General features: G+C 39.6%; 1 protein-coding gene across 2 annotated transcripts in view; it reads left to right on the forward strand.

The window, feature by feature from the left end:
• Window positions 1-18,792, forward strand: part of CFAP54 (cilia and flagella associated protein 54) — a 360,575-nt gene that overhangs the window by 337,364 nt on the left and 4,419 nt on the right. For both annotated transcript variants that reach the window (XM_075856765.1, XM_075856766.1), the window contains exons 65-67: window positions 4,542-4,721; window positions 7,089-7,195; window positions 12,027-12,198. In XM_075856765.1, the coding sequence (XP_075712880.1) occupies window positions 4,542-4,721; window positions 7,089-7,195; window positions 12,027-12,198 (459 nt within the window). The remainder of the gene's footprint in view (window positions 1-4,541; window positions 4,722-7,088; window positions 7,196-12,026; window positions 12,199-18,792) is intronic.

The raw sequence follows: 18,792 nt of genomic DNA on the forward strand, positions 1-18,792 counted from the left end.
CACATTAAATGCCGCTGTCACTGTTGACAGCGGCATTTAATGGGTTAAACTGCCGGAATCGGCGCGTGCTTCGATTCCGGCAGTTGCAGCAGGAGCCAGGCTGTGTATAACAGCCGTGCTCCTGCCGCTGATCGCGTGGGTAAACTGTCAGTACCCGCGCGATCACAGGACGGATATATCCGTCCTCCTGCGCGAACTAGCAGCTGCTGAGGACGGATATATCTTGGACAAGTTCGGCGGGCCGGATTAAAAAGCCTAACGGGCCGTATGTGGCCCGCGGGCCGTAGTTTGCCCATGTCTGGTCTAGTCCCTAGTGGGACTAAAAAAAAATTCTAAAAAGGTAAATCAAATGTTCAAAATAAAATGAAGAAATAAACACAAAACCCCTTATTTATTAAAAATGGTTTATTATGTCAAAACATATAAAGGGAAAAAAAAAGTACACATAATTGGTATCGCCGTGTGTGAAACGACCCATACTATAATATTATCAGTTATTTAACCCTCATGGTAAATGCCATAAAAAATAAAGTTGCTGTGTTTTGCTTCTCCCACCTAACAAAAAAAAAATAAGTACAAAGCAATAAAGCCATCGTTTGTACACCAAAACAGTACCAATTAAAACGTCAACTCATCCGGCAAAATACTAGCACTCACACAGCTCCGTTGATGGAAAAAAAAATAAAACAAATTATGGTGACACAAAAACAGATTTAGCTTTTTTTTTTTTTTTTTTTTTTAAAGTGTTTTTTTTTTATTGTGCAAATGTAATAAAACATAAAAAAAAATATAAATCTGGTATCGCTGTAAATGCACCAACCTGTAGAATAACGTTAACATGTCATTTATACAGCATGGTGAATGAACAAAACCCCCCCCAAAAAATTTGAGATTTCCTGTCTTTTTTCTATACCTCCCAAAAATGCTACTATATATATATATATATATATATATATATATATATATATATATATATTTATATAGATAGCACTATAAATGGCACTATAAAAAAAGAAACTTGTCCCGCAAAAAACAAGCACTCATACGGCTATGTCGACTGAAAAATAAAAAGTTGTGGCTCTTGGAATGCAACGATGAAAAAAATCGTCACGTCCTCAAGTAGGCCACATCCTTAAAGAACATCTGTCACTAGTTTAGTAATGCCCAATCTCCTAACTAATCTAATAGGCATTTTCACGCTGATAATTCCAGTGAAAGTTGTTTCCCAAAATCTTTATTATTTTAAAATGTATGAGTTTTTTTCTAAATATGCAAATTAGGCTATACTAGCCAAAGAGGTGGTAACGCTTATCTTTTTCTGTGGGCGGTGTTTGTGTTGTCTGTTTTGAAGCTCTCCAATCAGCGTCATACAGCTTCTCCCCTTCCCTGCACAGTGTGATCTCCGCTTCAATCGCGAGATTACACGGTGTTTACACATCTGGCCGCAGCTCCTTCATCACATCGCCTCTGCGTTATCCAGGGACTCTGTTCCTGGCTTGGCACTGAGGCGATGCATTGAAGCCTATTATAGCAAATATAGCCTATTATATTGTCCGGATGTGATATTATAGCCTATTATAGCCAATATAGCCGATTATATTGTCCCAATGTGCGGCACTCAGAATGTTTAGTTCTAAAATACCAGTCAGAAACAGCAAGTATAGATGGGTTTATTACAGAAACAGTACAAAGTTGCAAATAAGATAGGAAAAATAAAAGTAACTAATTAAAGGAAAAAAGGCAAAAGAGAAGAGGGAGAAGACCGTAAAACGGGAGGATTGTAGAGTGATATGGGGGATAGAGTCGAGATTGGGAAAGATGCAGCGGAGAAAAAATACAGTACTGGGCAAGAAATACAGTTTTCGTTTTACCAGAATTTCACTAGAATCTTCCTACATGATTTTCTCGCTGTAAACTTTTGAAACTTGCAAACTGCTTTGCTCATCTTTGCTAATAACCGTGAACACCTGAGACTAAACCCGTTATGCTGTTCCATAAATGAAACTATTATACCTCATTAGTTCCTATGTTTGGAGTAGAAAGTTTAATTTCACAAAAAAATTGTATATATGTATAATAATTTCCTTCCTAATAGGGAGATGTAATAGCACTGGGTAAAGAGCAAACCATATACAATTTGTATTTTGTACTTTCTTGTCAGTATAGCGATTGGCCTGTTCTGCAAAAGGTCATAAGAAGTTTTACAAATGTCTAATCCTGCAATGTGATTACCGTTCTGCCATGTCATAGTGAAAAAGCCATTAGGCCGTATCTGCCAAAGATGTTTAGCAAACTTATGATACTTTGTGTATTGTTGTATTTGCCCAATGATCAGCCATTTATCAGCTACCCGGTGGATAGGTGATAAATGTCGATCTTGGCACAACCTCTTTATGCCTCATTCACATGACACGGCATCTGCATACACACATGGAGTACCTACGATTCCATATTACAGCGCTACAGGCGCTTTGTGTATTTCCATATGTTGAGTCTATGAGGCATCGTATTCTTGCCGAAAAACAATGCATGCAATGTAACATGCCACAATTTTTACTACATGCCTCTGCATGAATTCAAAGGTTTTGAACGTACAGTGTGGGTCTACAGATTTTGAAAAATGAGCACTGAAGAAAATAACTGCTGCTGACTATATTACATGTCATGTCTGATATTGGGGAAATTACACTAAGTAGAACCTATATAAATCTTGTGCAACTAAAGAACAATGTAAAAGAGAAACAAGAATTCTACACAAGCATCATAGTTATGAATAAACAGCAAACAATAGTATTTCCACTACTCCCAATGTTAAAGTCTCTGGCAGTACCTATAATACTCTCATGGTATCATAAAAGTGGGTATTGGTATGTTGTTAGAGGGTAACTCAATAGAAAGTCTATGAGCCTGTACACCACTACATAGGCTTTCCGGAAAAAGCCAAAAAGAAATGAAGCGGCTCAGCGCTCACATGAGTGCTTCTGCAGCTTTGTTTTAGCGATTGGTGTGGGTCTCAGTGCTCGGACTCCCACCAATCAAAACTTCTGACATGTCACTATGACATGTCAGAAGTTTGTTGAACGTTTAGTTACCATTTAAGTTTATTTTTCTTTACCACACATAAACTTAACATTATGATTTGTCATCAGTAACTGTGTATTGAACAAAACTTACTATATAGGGAGAAGAGACAAAATGGACATTTAAATGCACACATGATAACAATAATTATTCTGCTAAAATCTTCAGTGCCTTAAATGCCCCTTAAGAGGTTCTCGACCTATATGTTATTTTAGAAAAAATCTGACTAATAATGCAGATGGTTAGAGTGGCTGCTGCCAAGCCACTGTTTCCTAATAAGATATGACATCAATGTGTGATCTGTGGGGTCCTACCAATGGGACCACCCCAATTACAAAGGGGCCACGGAGATCATTATGGTGCTGCAAGACCCGTTTTCACGGATTCCCATAGACTTGAGTCTATCGAGGAATCGGTGAAAACTGAAGAAGATAGGACGTTCTATTTTCCAACGGACCCTTCACACGGTCCGTTAAAACAACGGCCGTGTGAACGGCCACATTGAAATACATGCGTCCGTGTGAAGGCCGTTGTTTTACGACACTGACGTATACTACAGTCGTTTGAATTCGGCCTAACTGCTACAGCAGTTTACATGGCGTGATAGGCAACAAGTCTGTCTAAGTTTACTCAGGTCTTCAGTTGAGGGCAGATAGTAGAGAAATGGCAAGAAAGTTTAGCAGTACTCAGACTATAGTTTTACTCTATTACTACAATATTATTCAGATCTTTATCAACTTAAATGCTATGGACACCTTTAAAATGGCTTTTTTTTTTTTCTTTTTTTTTTTTAATAATGTCTATCAGTGTGTTTGGTGCAACTTTATAAATACTTTTTATTAAAAACAATTTTTACTTTTTTACTTTTTGAGATACAGCTGCTTTGTATAGTGTTGACAGAACAGGTGTATCTAGCGCTGAAACCTGTATCCGTCAGATTAGCGGCACTGACGGGTTCAGTGTCAGCGAGTCTTGCCTGTCTCTGTCACGCAGGAACGAGCGGTTATCGATCTAAGTTCATAACCCGCTGACCTACCGGATTCAGGTCTCAGCGCTAGATACAGCTGCTCTGTATACAGGACACAAAGCAGCTGTATCTCAAAATAATTTTTAAAGGTTTTCTGCACCAACAGATCAAATGTCAACATATATATAGCAGTTTGGTTTTTTTAGAAACTTGTTTCTTCTGTTTTGTTTCTGGCTTTAGAGAAAATATTTTCATAGTTGTCTAGTTTGCTACTTCTTATGCAGTACTGTAGGATATAAGAACTGTTTGATTGTGTGAAGTGTAGCCTTCTTATCTTCAAAGTAGGTTTCATTTGTTTTAATTTTGCAGATTGAAAATACATGTAAATGCCACCACACATTTATTGTCAGGTATAAAAGTTTAGTGATGTGAGTTTTACATACATAGTTTTAATATCCACAATCGTAGTTAATGTAGTGTATCCATGTTTCAGGCAAATCTGGAAAGTAAAGAATTACGTACACCACCACCATTGAAATCCCCATCCAATGGGTCACTGGAAAGCAAATTAGAAGTTCACGGGGAACAAATGGCAACATATGCTTTAGACAAGGAACTTTGTCTGCAGTGGTATTTACCACTCTTGGAGAAATCAACACAGGGGAAGCCTATGGTAATGTATAGTATATGAAATTATTTTTCAGCACAAATATGTAGTAATTTCATAGGCAATTTCTCGATAAGTAGTGTAAGATTTTCTGTAATTACTGGTATTAGCCTCTGTTTATTTAGGAAACATGTCTTATGTTCAATAAAAATGGATGCTATATACAGTGATGTGAAAAAGTATCATGCTTATCCCACCTAACAAAAAAACCTAGCAATGTGACACACATTGCTGTGAAGGAACTTGGTCCCATGCTTTTTTCAAGATTTGCTTTAATTTAGCCACATTGGAGGGCTTTCAAGGTGCAAATTGCCCATTTAAGGTCCTGCCACAGCATATCAGTTGGGGTAAGGACTTTGACTAGTACACTTCAAAACCTTAATTTTGTTTATTTCGAGAAAATCAGAGTTGGAATTGCTGTTGTTTTTCGGATTGTTGTCTGATGACTGGAAATTGTCCTTCAGGTCTTTCTGGAAGCAAGCAAAATTTAAAGTTCTGTTAGTTATGGCAGTTCAGGAATTTTTTTTCATGGAGGTACAGTATGTGGAGACACTTAAAGGGTAACTAAACTTTTGTCAAGCTTCTGACATGTCATAGTGACATGTCAGAAGTTTTGATTGGTGGGGGTCTGGAGCACTGAGACCCCCACCAATTGCTAAAACGAATCAGCAGAATTGCTCGTGTGAGCGCTCAGCCGCTTTGTGTCTGTTCGGCTTTTTCTGGAAATCAATGTATTGGAGTACGGGCTCAATGTATCTATGAGCCCATACTCCAATACATCGGCTTTCAGGAAAAAGCCAAACAGAAACAAAGCGGCTGAGCGCTCATACGAGTGCTTCTGCCACTTCGTTTTAGCGATTGGAGGGGGTCTCCGTGCTCGGACCCCCACCAATCAAAACTTCTGACATGTCACTATGACATGTCAGAAATTCGTCAAACGTTTAGTTACCATTTAAACCTGATTCACATGTGTGATGTTTACATTCAACAAGACTGGCAGTAAGCCTGGAGGTGTCTAGTCTAATTGGACCCAATTTGTAATCAAATTTGGTTTCACACATCGGTTTCATATCACGTTTTATGTAGCAGCAGAAAAAGCGATTTGACTGTAACCTGTAAATAGACTCTAAGGCTGGGGCTACACGACTTTGGCCGTGACACAGGTCACGTGGCCAAAGATCGCTGTGTGCCCCTGCGTGCATCGCATGTCATTAAAATCAATGTGACCTGCGAGTTGCCACGACCATGACCTGACAGTCACAAGAAATCCAGCAGATTTCGTTTTCTTTCGACTGTCCGATCGCAAATGCAGCAACCCGTGAGTCGCAGCGTGGCCACATTGACTTTGCTTACATGCGATGCATGGAGGAGCACACAGCAATATTTGGCGGTGCGACCTGTGTTGCGACCAAGACGCTGTGTAGTCCTAGCCTTAGGTGCAATCTTTATTCTCACGCATGATCAGTGGTATTGGCTAAGTTTTGAAGTGCTAATTCAAAAATGTATTTTGTGGTGTTTAATCATGTTGTCTTTGTCTTATTAAATTGTAAAATGTAAATTTTGTTTTAAGATCTAAAACACTTCGAGAAGGGAGCAAATATTTTTTACTGCACTGTATCTTAAAGCAGAGATTGCTATGTTATCCTTTTTTAAACAACAAATGTGTTTCCACATAGATGTCATTACTTAAATGAAGAAATCTTAGGTTGCTGCCTCCAATCGAATGTTCGAGCTTTAACTTTAATATAGTTTGGATGGGTTTAACATTTTCGCACCTCTCATTGTGATATCACAATGTGTTATCCTAGTTTTTACATAGAGATGCAGAAAACCACTTGCATTATTTATGATCATTATTATTAACTTCCATAACACACACACACACAAATAATACTTGTATACAAATCCCTCTGTTCATGTTATGCATTTAAACCCCTCTGTATTGCAAACGATGAAAACAATGAAGTACATTGCAATAAATGTGAACTTACTGAGTGACAGACTGGTATAGAAGAAGAGAGGGTCATGCCCGCAAGGGCCTACAATTTACACGGGAAAGAGACAGAAAGGACATTCCAGTCAAAAGAGAATAATCAGTTATTGCAGAGTATTTATATATTTCCTATTTGTGGTGCATATTTTCTACATTGTAGCATCTAGTGACAAATGTTTCCATGCCAGGCTGTAAGCCAATTACCTCTCCCCATAGAGATAGCATTTGGCAGGTATACACAACTAAGCTTCTCTTTTCCCAAGGCTGTAAAACTGTCACTAAGCATATCAAATTAGCTATAGGTGACTAATCATATAATGCTTGAACAAACTATTATACCATTTACATACATAACATTTACATTGTATATTATGTTCTAGGTATTGCTAATGTATGCCTATAACAAGCAGAATATTGATGTTAAAGACCCAAGAAAGTGTGATCCATCTGTTGTCCTATGTGGCTATCTTTGGGTTCCTTTGACACAGTAAGTACAGCACTGTCTATATATCTATACTCTGGTCTACAACTAGTCTTAGACGTGGCTTAACAGTTTACTAGTTGCATTCACATTTCAAATTTTGAACAACCTATATTTAATGTTCCAGACTGGGACTAGTATTTCCATGGTCATTGATCCTGATGCACTGCCAACACAGCTCTGCTAACACATTAATGCATGCTGGCATTGGGACCAACAGTCCAGATGTCTACCCTTTTGCAAATGTGCTCTGCATGAACTTCTACAATGTTTTTTGTCACATCACAATGCGAGCATACATTTCACAGTTACAAATGGTTCCCTGTAAGACACAATTCTAAACGTGAATCCGAAAGTGGGCAGAAAATTATTACCAGTAGATGCTGATATAAGTAATACTAGTTTTGTCTTTTTACATGGCCTCGGCAGTGCAAGCAAGAGGTCTCCAAATGTCAGTTCTACACCAGAATTGTAAATCTGTCCCATGTGATATATATTCAATAATACTCTCCAGTTTCTTCCATGTTTTCTCGAGAACAGAAGCCTACGTGTGATCTTCACCTATTGCATACCCTTTCCTTTAGAACTGTATGTCTTCACTTGTACTTCGCTGCCACCATAAACTTAACGGAGCTTGAGAAAATAAAAAAAGGCATTTTAGTTTTACATTTAAACTGTGAAAATATATTTTTGGGTATTTTACTGCAATGCTGAGATATTACATGAAATTAAAAGCCCGAAACCTGAGGCTGTGGTGTTGGATAAACGTTGACATCACTTTCTTAATTCTCTAAGATTGTCATATAGGTCTTGTGTTAAATCTGATCTAACAGTTCCCCCCAAATCCTTCTTAACCCCTTAGTGATCAGCCTATTTTATGCCCTAATGACCAAGCAATTTTTTTCGATTTTCTATAGTCACATTTAAAGTGCTGTAACTTTTTTATTTTTCCATCGACATAGCTGTATGAGGACTTGTTTTTTTGCGGGATTAGTTGTACTTTTTAACCCCTTAATGACCAGGCCATTTTACACGTTACTGACCGAGGATTATTACATTCTAAGAGTCGTAACTTTTTTTTTTCTTCCGTCGACATAGCCGTATAAGGGTTTGTTTTTTGATTAATGATATACTTTTATTAACTTTTACTTTTGGAAGGAATTGAAAATAAACAGCTATTCCAGCATTATTTTTCACGTTGTAAATTTACACCGTTCACTATGCGGCATGAATAACATGTTACCTTTAGTCTATGGGTCGGCACGATTACGGGGATACCAAATATGTAAAGGTTTTAGGTTTTCCTACGTTTGCAAAATAAACCCTTTTAAAAAAAAAAAAGTTACTTTTTTATTTTTCCGTCGATGTAGCCATATGTGGGCTTGTTTTTGTGGGACAAGGTGTAGTTTTCATTGATGGTATTTTTGGGTACATGGGACTTATTAATTAACTTTTAATCTATTTTTTATGGTGGGAATGGGAGGAAAAAAGGAATTTTGCCATTGGTTTTTGCCGTTTTTTGGACACCATCCACCTGGCAGTTTAATGTCTTAACTTTATTGCTTAAGTCATTACGATCGCAGCAATACCATATATGTGTATGTTATTTTTTTTTACACAAAATAAAACCACTTTTTGGTGAAAAAAAGTGGTTTTATATTGTTTTTACTGTTATCTTTTTTTTTTTTTTCATATACTGTATTTAACAGTTTTACTTGTTTTTCCCCTCTAGGGGACTTCACCATGCGATCTGCTGATCACTTATATAATTCTTTGGTATACCAAAGCATTATTGCCTGTCAGTGTAAAACTGAGAGGCAATCTATTAGGCCATGCCTCTGGCCTTTGTTAGGCCCCCAGCTGCCATGGAAACCCGATGGCGCCCCGCGATTTCTTTGCGGGGGCGCGGATGGGATGACAGAGGGAGCTCCCTCCCTCTGCCAAACACATTAGAAGCCACTGTCGCTATTGACAGCGGCATCTAATGGGTTAAACTGCCAGAATAAGGGCGAGCTTTGATTCCGGCAGTTGGGGCAGGAGCCAGGCTGTGTATAACAGCCGTGCTCCTGTCGCTGATCACGTGGGTACACTGGCAGTACTCACACGATCAGAGCGACGGATATATCCATTGCTATGCGGGAACGAACACCTGCTTGCGATGGATATATCATATATCATATTAATGGCACAATTTTGGGGTACATATAATTTTTTTATTAACTTTTTTGGGGGGAAAATAGAAAAAAAAAACTGAAATTCCACCATTGTTCTATGTGTTTTAAATTGATGCCATTGGTATTGTGGCATAAATAACACGTTACCTTTATTCTATGGTTCAGTACGATTACGAATATACCACATATGTTGAGGTTTTTTATGTTTTACAACCTTTGCACTATAAAAACACTTTTGAACTAAAATGATTTGTTTTTGCATCGTCCCTTTCCAAGAGCCGTAATTTTATTTAATTTATCTGTCAATGTAATGATATGTGGGCTTGTTTTTTGCTCAACGAGACGTAGTTTTGATTGATACTGTTTTGGGTACATGGGACTTATTGATTAATTTTTATTATGACTTTTTTGGGGGGCAAAGGAAAAAAATAGCAATTTCGCCTATGTTTTTTTGCAATAAAACCCCTTTTTATGGACAAAAATGGTTTTATTTATTTTTTTACTTTCATTTTCATTCATAATTTTTATTTCACATTTATTATTTTTTTTAGTCTTTATGTAATGACGGGGTAGGGAGACAGACAGGTGAGCCATAATCTACCTGCCACTCAGTCCCTGCCTACTTGCAATGGCCTTCCTAGGCGACGGCGTACAACTGGGCGACGATCCCTATGCTCAATAAGTGCACAACAGACAATGGTACACAGAAGCTAAGGGAAATGGGGCAGTTGCCCACTGCAACACAGTGAGCAACAAGCGTAGTGAACAAGCCGAGTAAAACCAGGAGTGCACGAGGTACAAATCGCAGAGCAGGAGCATAGTCAGTAAAGCCAGGGTCAAAAATGAAGCAAGGTCAATAATCATAGCAGGAGCAGCAGAGCCAGGAAACAGAAAAGAATCACAGGCAAAGGAAGTGCAGGAAATGCATGTATAAATAGACAGAGGGCGGGAGCTAGCTCCGTCTGGCCAGGCTGTGATAGGCTCTCCCACTCCTCAGCCTCCCAGCCTGACTGGTAGAAGATCGTGCCACTCTCTCAGACTTAGGAGCAGGTGCAGACTGATTACCCACGGGCGTCGACACAGAAGCTGTGTCTGGCAGATCCTTTACACTTTACTGTGCAATCTTTAGATCGCTGCTATAATGCTTTGGTATACTTAGTAAACCAGAGCATTATTGCCTGTCGGTGTAAATCTGACAGGCAATCTATTAGCACGTGCCTCTGGCACATCCTAATAGGCATATGCCCTGGGCAGACCAGAGGGCTTTTATCAGGCCCCCGGCTGCCATGGCACCCCATCGGAGGCCCGCGATTGCATTTGCAGGCTGCCGATAGGTGAGAGAACTCCCTCCCTCTGTAAACAAGTTAAATGCCGCAGTCACTATTGACCACAGCATTTAATGGGTTAAACGAGCAAGATCTAAGTAAACTTTGATCGCGGCTGTTGGAGCAGGTGCCCGGCTGTCCTCACAGCCGAGCCCCGGCTCCAGCCTGCACGGGACACCCGTGCAGGACATAGACTGGGCCGCTGTGAAAAGGTGACAGCCTAGCCTAGGACCCCTTAGTGACTGCCGTGAAAAGGCGTAAATCTTATATATCCCTGAATGTGCCACTGTCCCATGACCAAAAATATAGAAAACTTGTAAAGTAGTTAAAAATCCAATTCAAAATGTTTTGTGAGTTTCTTTCTGTTCTCCCAAAGTGACACCAGGAAATGCCTGGCATTGCAGCCGCCAATGAGGTTATGACCCAGCTTTCTAGTAGAGCTCCGTGACCACCCCAATGAAAGATGTAATGATGGCCATTTTCTATTGTCATCTGTTGCACAATGCTTGAAATACATATTACTGTGACATCCGAATAGGATTTCTAATGATTTGGTATAAGTAGGTGGACAACTCACTTTGCAAATAAATCAAACATTTCTAGTGAATTATACGTATAATGTGTAAAATTAAAGGGGATGTTCGGTGTCACTAAATTAATGTTATATTTTTTTGTAAAATTAAAAGTTGTACAATTTTCAATAGACATTCTGTATTCATTCCTCACGGTTTTTTAGATCTCTGCTTGTTGTAATTCATTAGGAACATTTATGGTCTACTCCCAGTGGATAAAATCCTGTCCATGGTCATGTGATGGACACACAGGTGCTGGGATCATTAGAAGACACAACTCTGATACACATATTGTAAATGTAAAGAGCCATGCACCTGTGTGTCCATCATATGACTATGGACAGAATTTATCCACTGGAAGATGAAAATTCCTACTCAATAACAACAAGCAGAGATCTTCAAAACTGTGAGGAATTAATACATATAGTATATTGGAAAATTGTATACTTTTTAATAATAAAAAAATGTACTTACAATTTTCTGAAACCGGACAATCCCTTTAAGAATACAAATTCACCTTTATTTAAGTTTATATGAATAGTTCTGAGAACATTGTGTAAATTTGTGATGTATATTAAGAGCAATATTCACACTTTCCCTTTCTTCCACCATGGCGTGCTCTATGCTGGGAACAATTTTAGGGTTGTCTGGTGTAAACTATCAGCAAGCAGCTATGCTGCTGCCCACGGTTTGCCATCACCGCATGAAAAAAATCACCACAGACCGGTCTTGAAATTAACAGGTTTTAATTTTTCCTTTTTACCAGTGTCCTGTCATTCCATGAGAAGCTTTGTAGTGTGAGGCAGAAGGCAGAAATCTCCATACATAATGTGAGTGACACTACTAGCCCGGGAAATGGTGAAAAGCAGAAGAGATCTGCTCAGGTGGCTACAAATAAAGCTGATCTGGAACCAGTAAAGATCACAGAAGGACTGCAGGTATAACAGACCGCTCACAATCAGCAGGGTAATGTATGTAGGAGGCTGATAGATGGAAACACATTGATAAGCATTAGTATTAGTAGCTTGGCTGTCACACTCGGATGCAGAAGGAACACATCAGTATCTAGTGACAGACCAGGGATCCATGTATCAGTCTCCCAAATTGCATGTCATGGAAATAGATACATTCTTCATGTTTCTGCTTATCTGGGATATTTGTAAATAATATTTACTGAGTCCCATTTAGTCTGTCAGTTTAACATGAGAAGAATGGTGTGTGGTAATGTAGTGTTGTACTTTCTTGTGCTGTGGAATAACACAAATAAACTGATGGCTGGAATTGTCCTTCGTTTTCCAGTTCCTGCAACGTTATTTTTTTCTCAATAATGAATTAGCTGAATAGAAAACGATCTGTGTTTAAACATAAACAACAAAAGGTCAAGAGGTTTTTTTTTCAGATTTTTTTTTCTACAAATTAATTGACATTTGGCAATAAAGAACCTCAATGTAATTTATTTTTCCAGTTGTGTAACTAAACAGACCTCCAAAATATATGCCCACTATTTGGAGTCCTGTGCACCTACACTATATGGCCAAAAGTATCTGGACACCTTTCCTAATTATTGAGTTCAGGTGTTTGTCACACCCATTGCACATAGGTGCATAAGCTCCAATCTTCATAGACAAACATTGGTAGTAGTATGGGTTGTACAAGGCACTGTCCTCGGATGTCACCTTTGCCACAAGTCAGTTTGTGAAATTTCTGATCGGCTAGATCTACACCAGTCAACTGTATGGGCTATTATTGTAAAAGCGGAAGGAGTAACAACTGCTCAGTCACGAAGCGATAGACCACGCAGACTCCCAAATGCTGAACAGAGTGACAGGTAAAAAATTGCCTATTCTCTGTTGCATCACCAACTACAGAGTTTTAAACTGTCTCTGGAAGTAAAAATCAGAACGAGAATTTTGCGTCAGGAGCTTCATGAAATGGGTTTCCATGGTGGAGCAGCTGCACATGCCAAGTATGCACAATGCCAAGCGTTGGCTGAAGTGGGTTAAAGCACACGTTACTGGACTCTGGAGCAGTGGAAATGTGTTCTCTGGAGTAATAATTCATGTTTCACTATCCGGCAGTCTGATGGACAAATCCTGCTTTTGCAGATTCCAGGAGAATGCTACTTACTAGAATGGATAGTGCCTACTGTAAAATTTGGTGGAGGAGGGATAATGGTTTGGGGCTGGCTGTTCAGTTTTTGAGCAAAGCGCCTTATTTCCATTGAAGGGTAGTGTTCATGCTACATCATACAATGACATTTTACACAATTGTATGCTTCTGACGTTATGGCATCAGTTTAGGGAAAGCCCTTTCCTGTTCTATTATGGCTGTGCTCCAGTTCACAAAGCAAGGCCCATAAAGACCTGGTTTGACGAGTTTGGTGTGGAGGAACTCGAGTGACTTACACAGAGTCCTGACCTCAACCGCATTGAACACCTTTGGGATGAATTGGAATGCCGTTTGTGAGCCAAATCTTCTCATTCAACATCGGTGCCTGACCTCATTAATGCTCTTTTTGCTGAATGGGCACAAACTCCCGCACACACGCTCCAAAATCTTGTGGAAATGCTTTCCAAAAGAGTAGAGGCTGTTCTAGCACCAAAAGAGGGCCCAACTCCATGAATTTACTCTACTCCCATGGTTTTGGAATTGGATATCCAATAAGCTCATATAGGTGTGGCAGGCAGGAGTCTACATACTTTTGGCTACATTGAAGCAAGATTTGAAACTATCACACTGGATTATAAAGAAAAATGTGAAACTTCCAACATTTTTACATTTTACAATTTTAGAAATGTCTCTTATATTGCTTTGATTTTGTCTACTACTATTACCTGGTGAACTGTTATGTGACTGTCTTATTATTTTGCATGGCTGCAGCCTGTTCATAATTTCCATTGTGTTAAAAGGGCTTTACAAGGAAAACAATCCACCCAAGACCTGTTCATTTGAATTAGTGAATCATAAACTAACCATTGTTTACTCTAGTCCAAAAGTATTTATATATTATTCAGGAGTATTCCTGGAGGGTCCTTGTCTGCAGAAATTAGACATTTATTACATTGAAAAAGCTTTTAGAAGTGTCCATGTGACCTTTCTTCCCCACTATAATGTAATTTCCTATTAGCAATCCTGTGGGAGTTGTAGACTGAGAATGATTGACTTACATTCTAAAGTCCTCTCTCTTTAAAGAGGCTCGGTCACAAGATTATAAGTGCCCTATCTCCTACATAATCAGATCGGCGCTGTAATGTAGATAACTGGTTTTTATTTTGAAAAACAATCAATTTTGAGCACGTTATGAACAATTTTAGCTTTATGCTAATTAGTTTATTAGACAACTGGGTGTGTTTTAACTTTTTACCAACAGGGCATTGTAAAGAGAAGTGTATGACGCTGACCAATCATACACTTGTCATCGTTCCAGCCCAGCTTCTTTCATTGGACACAGCGTGATCTCGCGAGATCACGCTGTGCTGTGTGAGTAAGTCCCACGGAAACTTTACCGAAGTGTCGGGAGTGTGAATAGACGGCTGGAGGCAATGTCTATTCACTCTCAAGCACTCCGGTAAAGTTAATGTGTGAGTAAGTGACAGTACAGCGTGATCTCGCGAGATCACGCTGTGCTGTCATTCACAGCGAGTTCACGCTGTGTGTGCATTGAAAGAAACTGGGCTGGAACAATGAGAAGTGTATGACGCTGAATGATTGGTCAGCGCCATACACTTCGCTTTACAACGCCCAGTTGTCTATTAAAAAACTAATTAGCATAAATCTAAAATTGTTCATAACTTGCTAAAAAATTATTGTTTTTCAAAATAAAAACCACTGTTATCTACATTACATCGCCGATCAGATTATGTAGGACATAGGGAACTTATAATCTGGTGACAGAGCCTCTTTAAGACCAAAATAAATCAACTACCAATCATGCTGAATCTAGGGGATTGGAATTTCATAAAACTTTTTTAAAGGGAATGTGTTGCCAGAAAAACATGTTGTTTTTTTTTAAATTAAACATTTAGTGTGTGGGTGATTAAACATTGTTCAAATTTTTTTTATTTTTTTCACGAGTCAGGAAATATTATAAATTAATTCTAATTTATAATACTACCCATTTTTGGTCACTAGATGGAGCTATTCCCAAAATTGCAGCTTTGCAAAATTGGGTAAAAAGCCCTCGCTCTAGTGAGCTCTCAGCATCCCCCCCTCCTTTATCCTGGCTAGTGCCGGGATAAACGAGGGGTTTGAACGGTGTAACCTCCTACACTGTGTGTCGCCATTTTTTGAGCTAACACACAGTGTAGTAGGTTTACATACAGTAGTAAACACACACAAACACGAACATACCTGCTCCTGCCGCCGCGGCTCCCTCCGGCCCGTCCGCTCCGTTTGCTGCCGCTGGTCCAAGTGCACAAATCCGGAAGCCGCGACCGGAAGTAGTAATATTACTGTCCGGCCGCGACTTCCGGTCCACAGGAAAATGGCACCGGACGGCGCCAATTTCGAATTGGACTGTGTGGGAGCGGCGCATGCGCAGTTCCCACACAGACGCCGTACACTGAAGTCAATGGGACGGGAGCCGTTCGCAGTCCCTATGGGACTGTGGCTGCCGTATTCCATGTCTGTATGTGTCGTTAATCGACACACACAGAAATGGAACAAAAAATGGCAGCCCCCATAGGGAAGAAAAAGTGTAAAAATAAGAAAAAGTAAAACACAAACACACAAATGAATATAAACGTTTTTAATAAAGCACTAACATCTTTAACATATAAAAAAATAATTTGTGATGACACTGTTCCTTTAAGTGAATCCACCATATACATATTTCTACTTTCTTCCTAGTTTTGCTAACTTGCTACACTCTGCCAAAAATCTCTTGTTGCGGTTAGCGCCATGGTCTTTTGAACTCATATATTTAGTGTCTGGACTCTAGCTCCACATCAGCTACTGAAGTAAATAGTGTGGGTCTGTTGCAAGGATAGGTACACTGTTCAGCCATAACATTAAAACCACTGATAGATGAAGTGAATAACTTTAATTATTTGGTTACAATGGCACCTGTCAAGAGTTGGAATATATTAGGCAGTAAGTGAACTCTCAGTTCATGAAGGTGATGTGTTGAAGGCAGAAAAAAATATACAAGTGTAAGGATCTGAACGACTTTGACAAGGTTCAAATTGTGATGGCTAGACAACTGGGTCAGAGCATCTCCAAAGCAGCAGGTCTTGTTGGGTGTTCCCAATATTCTCTGGTTAGTACCTACCAAAAATTGTCTCGGGAAGGACGACCAGTGAACCAGCATCAGGGTCATCAGTGCCTTAGGCTCATTTATGTGCATCTACCGTCTAAAGTGCCTACAATGAGAACGTGAATATCATAACTGGACCATCATGCAATGGAAGAAGGTGGTCTGGTCTGATGAATCATGTCTTCTTTTACATCATGTGGACAGACCATTACGTGTGCATTGCTTACCTTCACCAGGCTGCACTATGAGAAGAAGGCAAGCCTGCAGGGCGCAGTATGATCTGGACAATGTTCTTCTGGGAAACCTTGGGTCTTGGCATTCATGTGGATGTTACTTTGACACATACTACCTAAGCATTATTTCCGACTAAGTACACGCCTTCATGACAACGGTATTCCCTAATGGCAGTGGTCTCATTCAGCAGGATAATGTGTCCTATCACACTTCAAGACTTAGATGGTCCCTTGAAGAACAGCTTGTAAGTTTTTGGTTTTTTTTTGCAAGCCGCCCCTCTAAGTCCAGCTCTAGTTGCGTCGTGCATTAATTCTGTGTACAAACTCAAAACTACCCTCCTCCCCACCTTCCTTTTAGTTGGAAAATGGCTGAGTAAGCTTTGTACTGTTATGATGTAGAAGAACAACCTGCATTACTAAAATATTTAGGCTTCTCCTTTGTTACACACTAAGCCTATTTTTGCATTGTTTTTGCAATTTATATTTTACCTATTTTCAGGCTTATGTTTCGGCCTTTTTGCACTTATTTGTGAAATCTCTATTCTCTGATGTACCCCTTCTCTTCACAGAAACAAAAAATGTAATAAAAGAGTTACTTGGCCTTAAAAAGGATCTGTCACGTTTTGTAATGCCCTATCTCCTAGCTAATCTAATAGGCGCTGTCACACTGATAATGCTACTGAAAATTGTGTCCCAAAACGTCTATTATTTTAAAAGTTATGAGTTTTTTTTCTAAATATGCAAATTAGGCTATACTAGACAATTGGGTGTCAACACCAGCGATTCTCCTGAGGTGGCCTATCAGCATGAAGCTTCTTCACACAGTGTGAGAGACTGAGGATGGAGGGGAGGGGGATCATTTCAAATAGCCATATTTCCTACTGGGCACCACCACCTAGACAGTGGTTCTGATGGCATATGAAAGAGGAGATTCTAATCTTTCATAGGGCACCAGGATCGCTGTGAAACAACAGGAGATATCACCAGTTGAATAGACAGTCGGGAATGGAAGCTGTATACTATATGATCACTCTGTGTTGTTGGGCTAAGAGGAGAACTGTATGACGCTGAATGGACAGCGTTATACAGAAAACATTACACCGCCCAGAGTGAAAAGAAAGAGTAACCTCCCATTTTGCAAGAATAGCCAAATTAGCATATTTAGAAAAATGCTAATAACTTTGCAAATAATGAACGTTTTTGAAAAAAAAAATTACACTAGTTATCAGCATCACAGCGCCTCTTATAAAAGTTAGGAGACAGAGCAGTAATAAATGTGACAGATCCTCTTTAAAATCCCCAGATCTCAATCCGATGCAGCATCTGTGTGATGTGCTGGAAAAACAAGTCAGATCTTTGGAGGCCCCACCTCAAATACAGGACTTCAAGGATCTTCTGGTAACGTCTTGGTTCTTGATACTACAGGACACATTAAAGGACCAGTGTCACGAAAAAAAAATTTTTTTAGATCAATTTGATTTGAGTGTTTTATGAAAAAAAATTGTATTTATTTGTGTGTGTGTTTTACTTTTTTTTTATTTTTTCACTTTTTCTTCCTTATGGGGGCTGCCATTTTTTTTTCCGTCTCTGTATGTGTCGATTAACGACACATACAGACATGGAATACGGCACATACAGTCCCATAGTGAATGCGAACGGGGCCCGTTCCATCCACTATGCTGTACGCCGTCTGTGTGGGAACGGCGCATGTGCCGCTCCCACACAGTCCAAGTTGAACTGTGCGACGTCCGGCGCCATTTTCCTGTAGACCGGAAGTCGCGGCCGGACAGTAAGATTACTACTTCCGGTCGCGGCTTCCGGACTTGTGCCCTTGGAGCGGCGGTAGCAGACGGACCGGAGGGAGCGGCGGCGGCAGGAGCAGGTAAGTTATTTCTATGTATGTTCGTGTTTTAGTGTGTGTTTACTACTGTATGTTAACCTACTACACTGTGTGTTAGCTCAAAAAATGGCGACACACAGTGTAGGAGGTTTGACCGTTCAATCCCCTCGTTTCTCCCGGCACTAGCCAGGATAAAGGAGGGGGG

The sequence above is a fragment of the Rhinoderma darwinii genome, chromosome 3 (assembly GCF_050947455.1).
Source record: "Rhinoderma darwinii isolate aRhiDar2 chromosome 3, aRhiDar2.hap1, whole genome shotgun sequence".
In the NCBI taxonomy this organism is placed as follows: domain Eukaryota; kingdom Metazoa; phylum Chordata; class Amphibia; order Anura; family Rhinodermatidae; genus Rhinoderma; species Rhinoderma darwinii.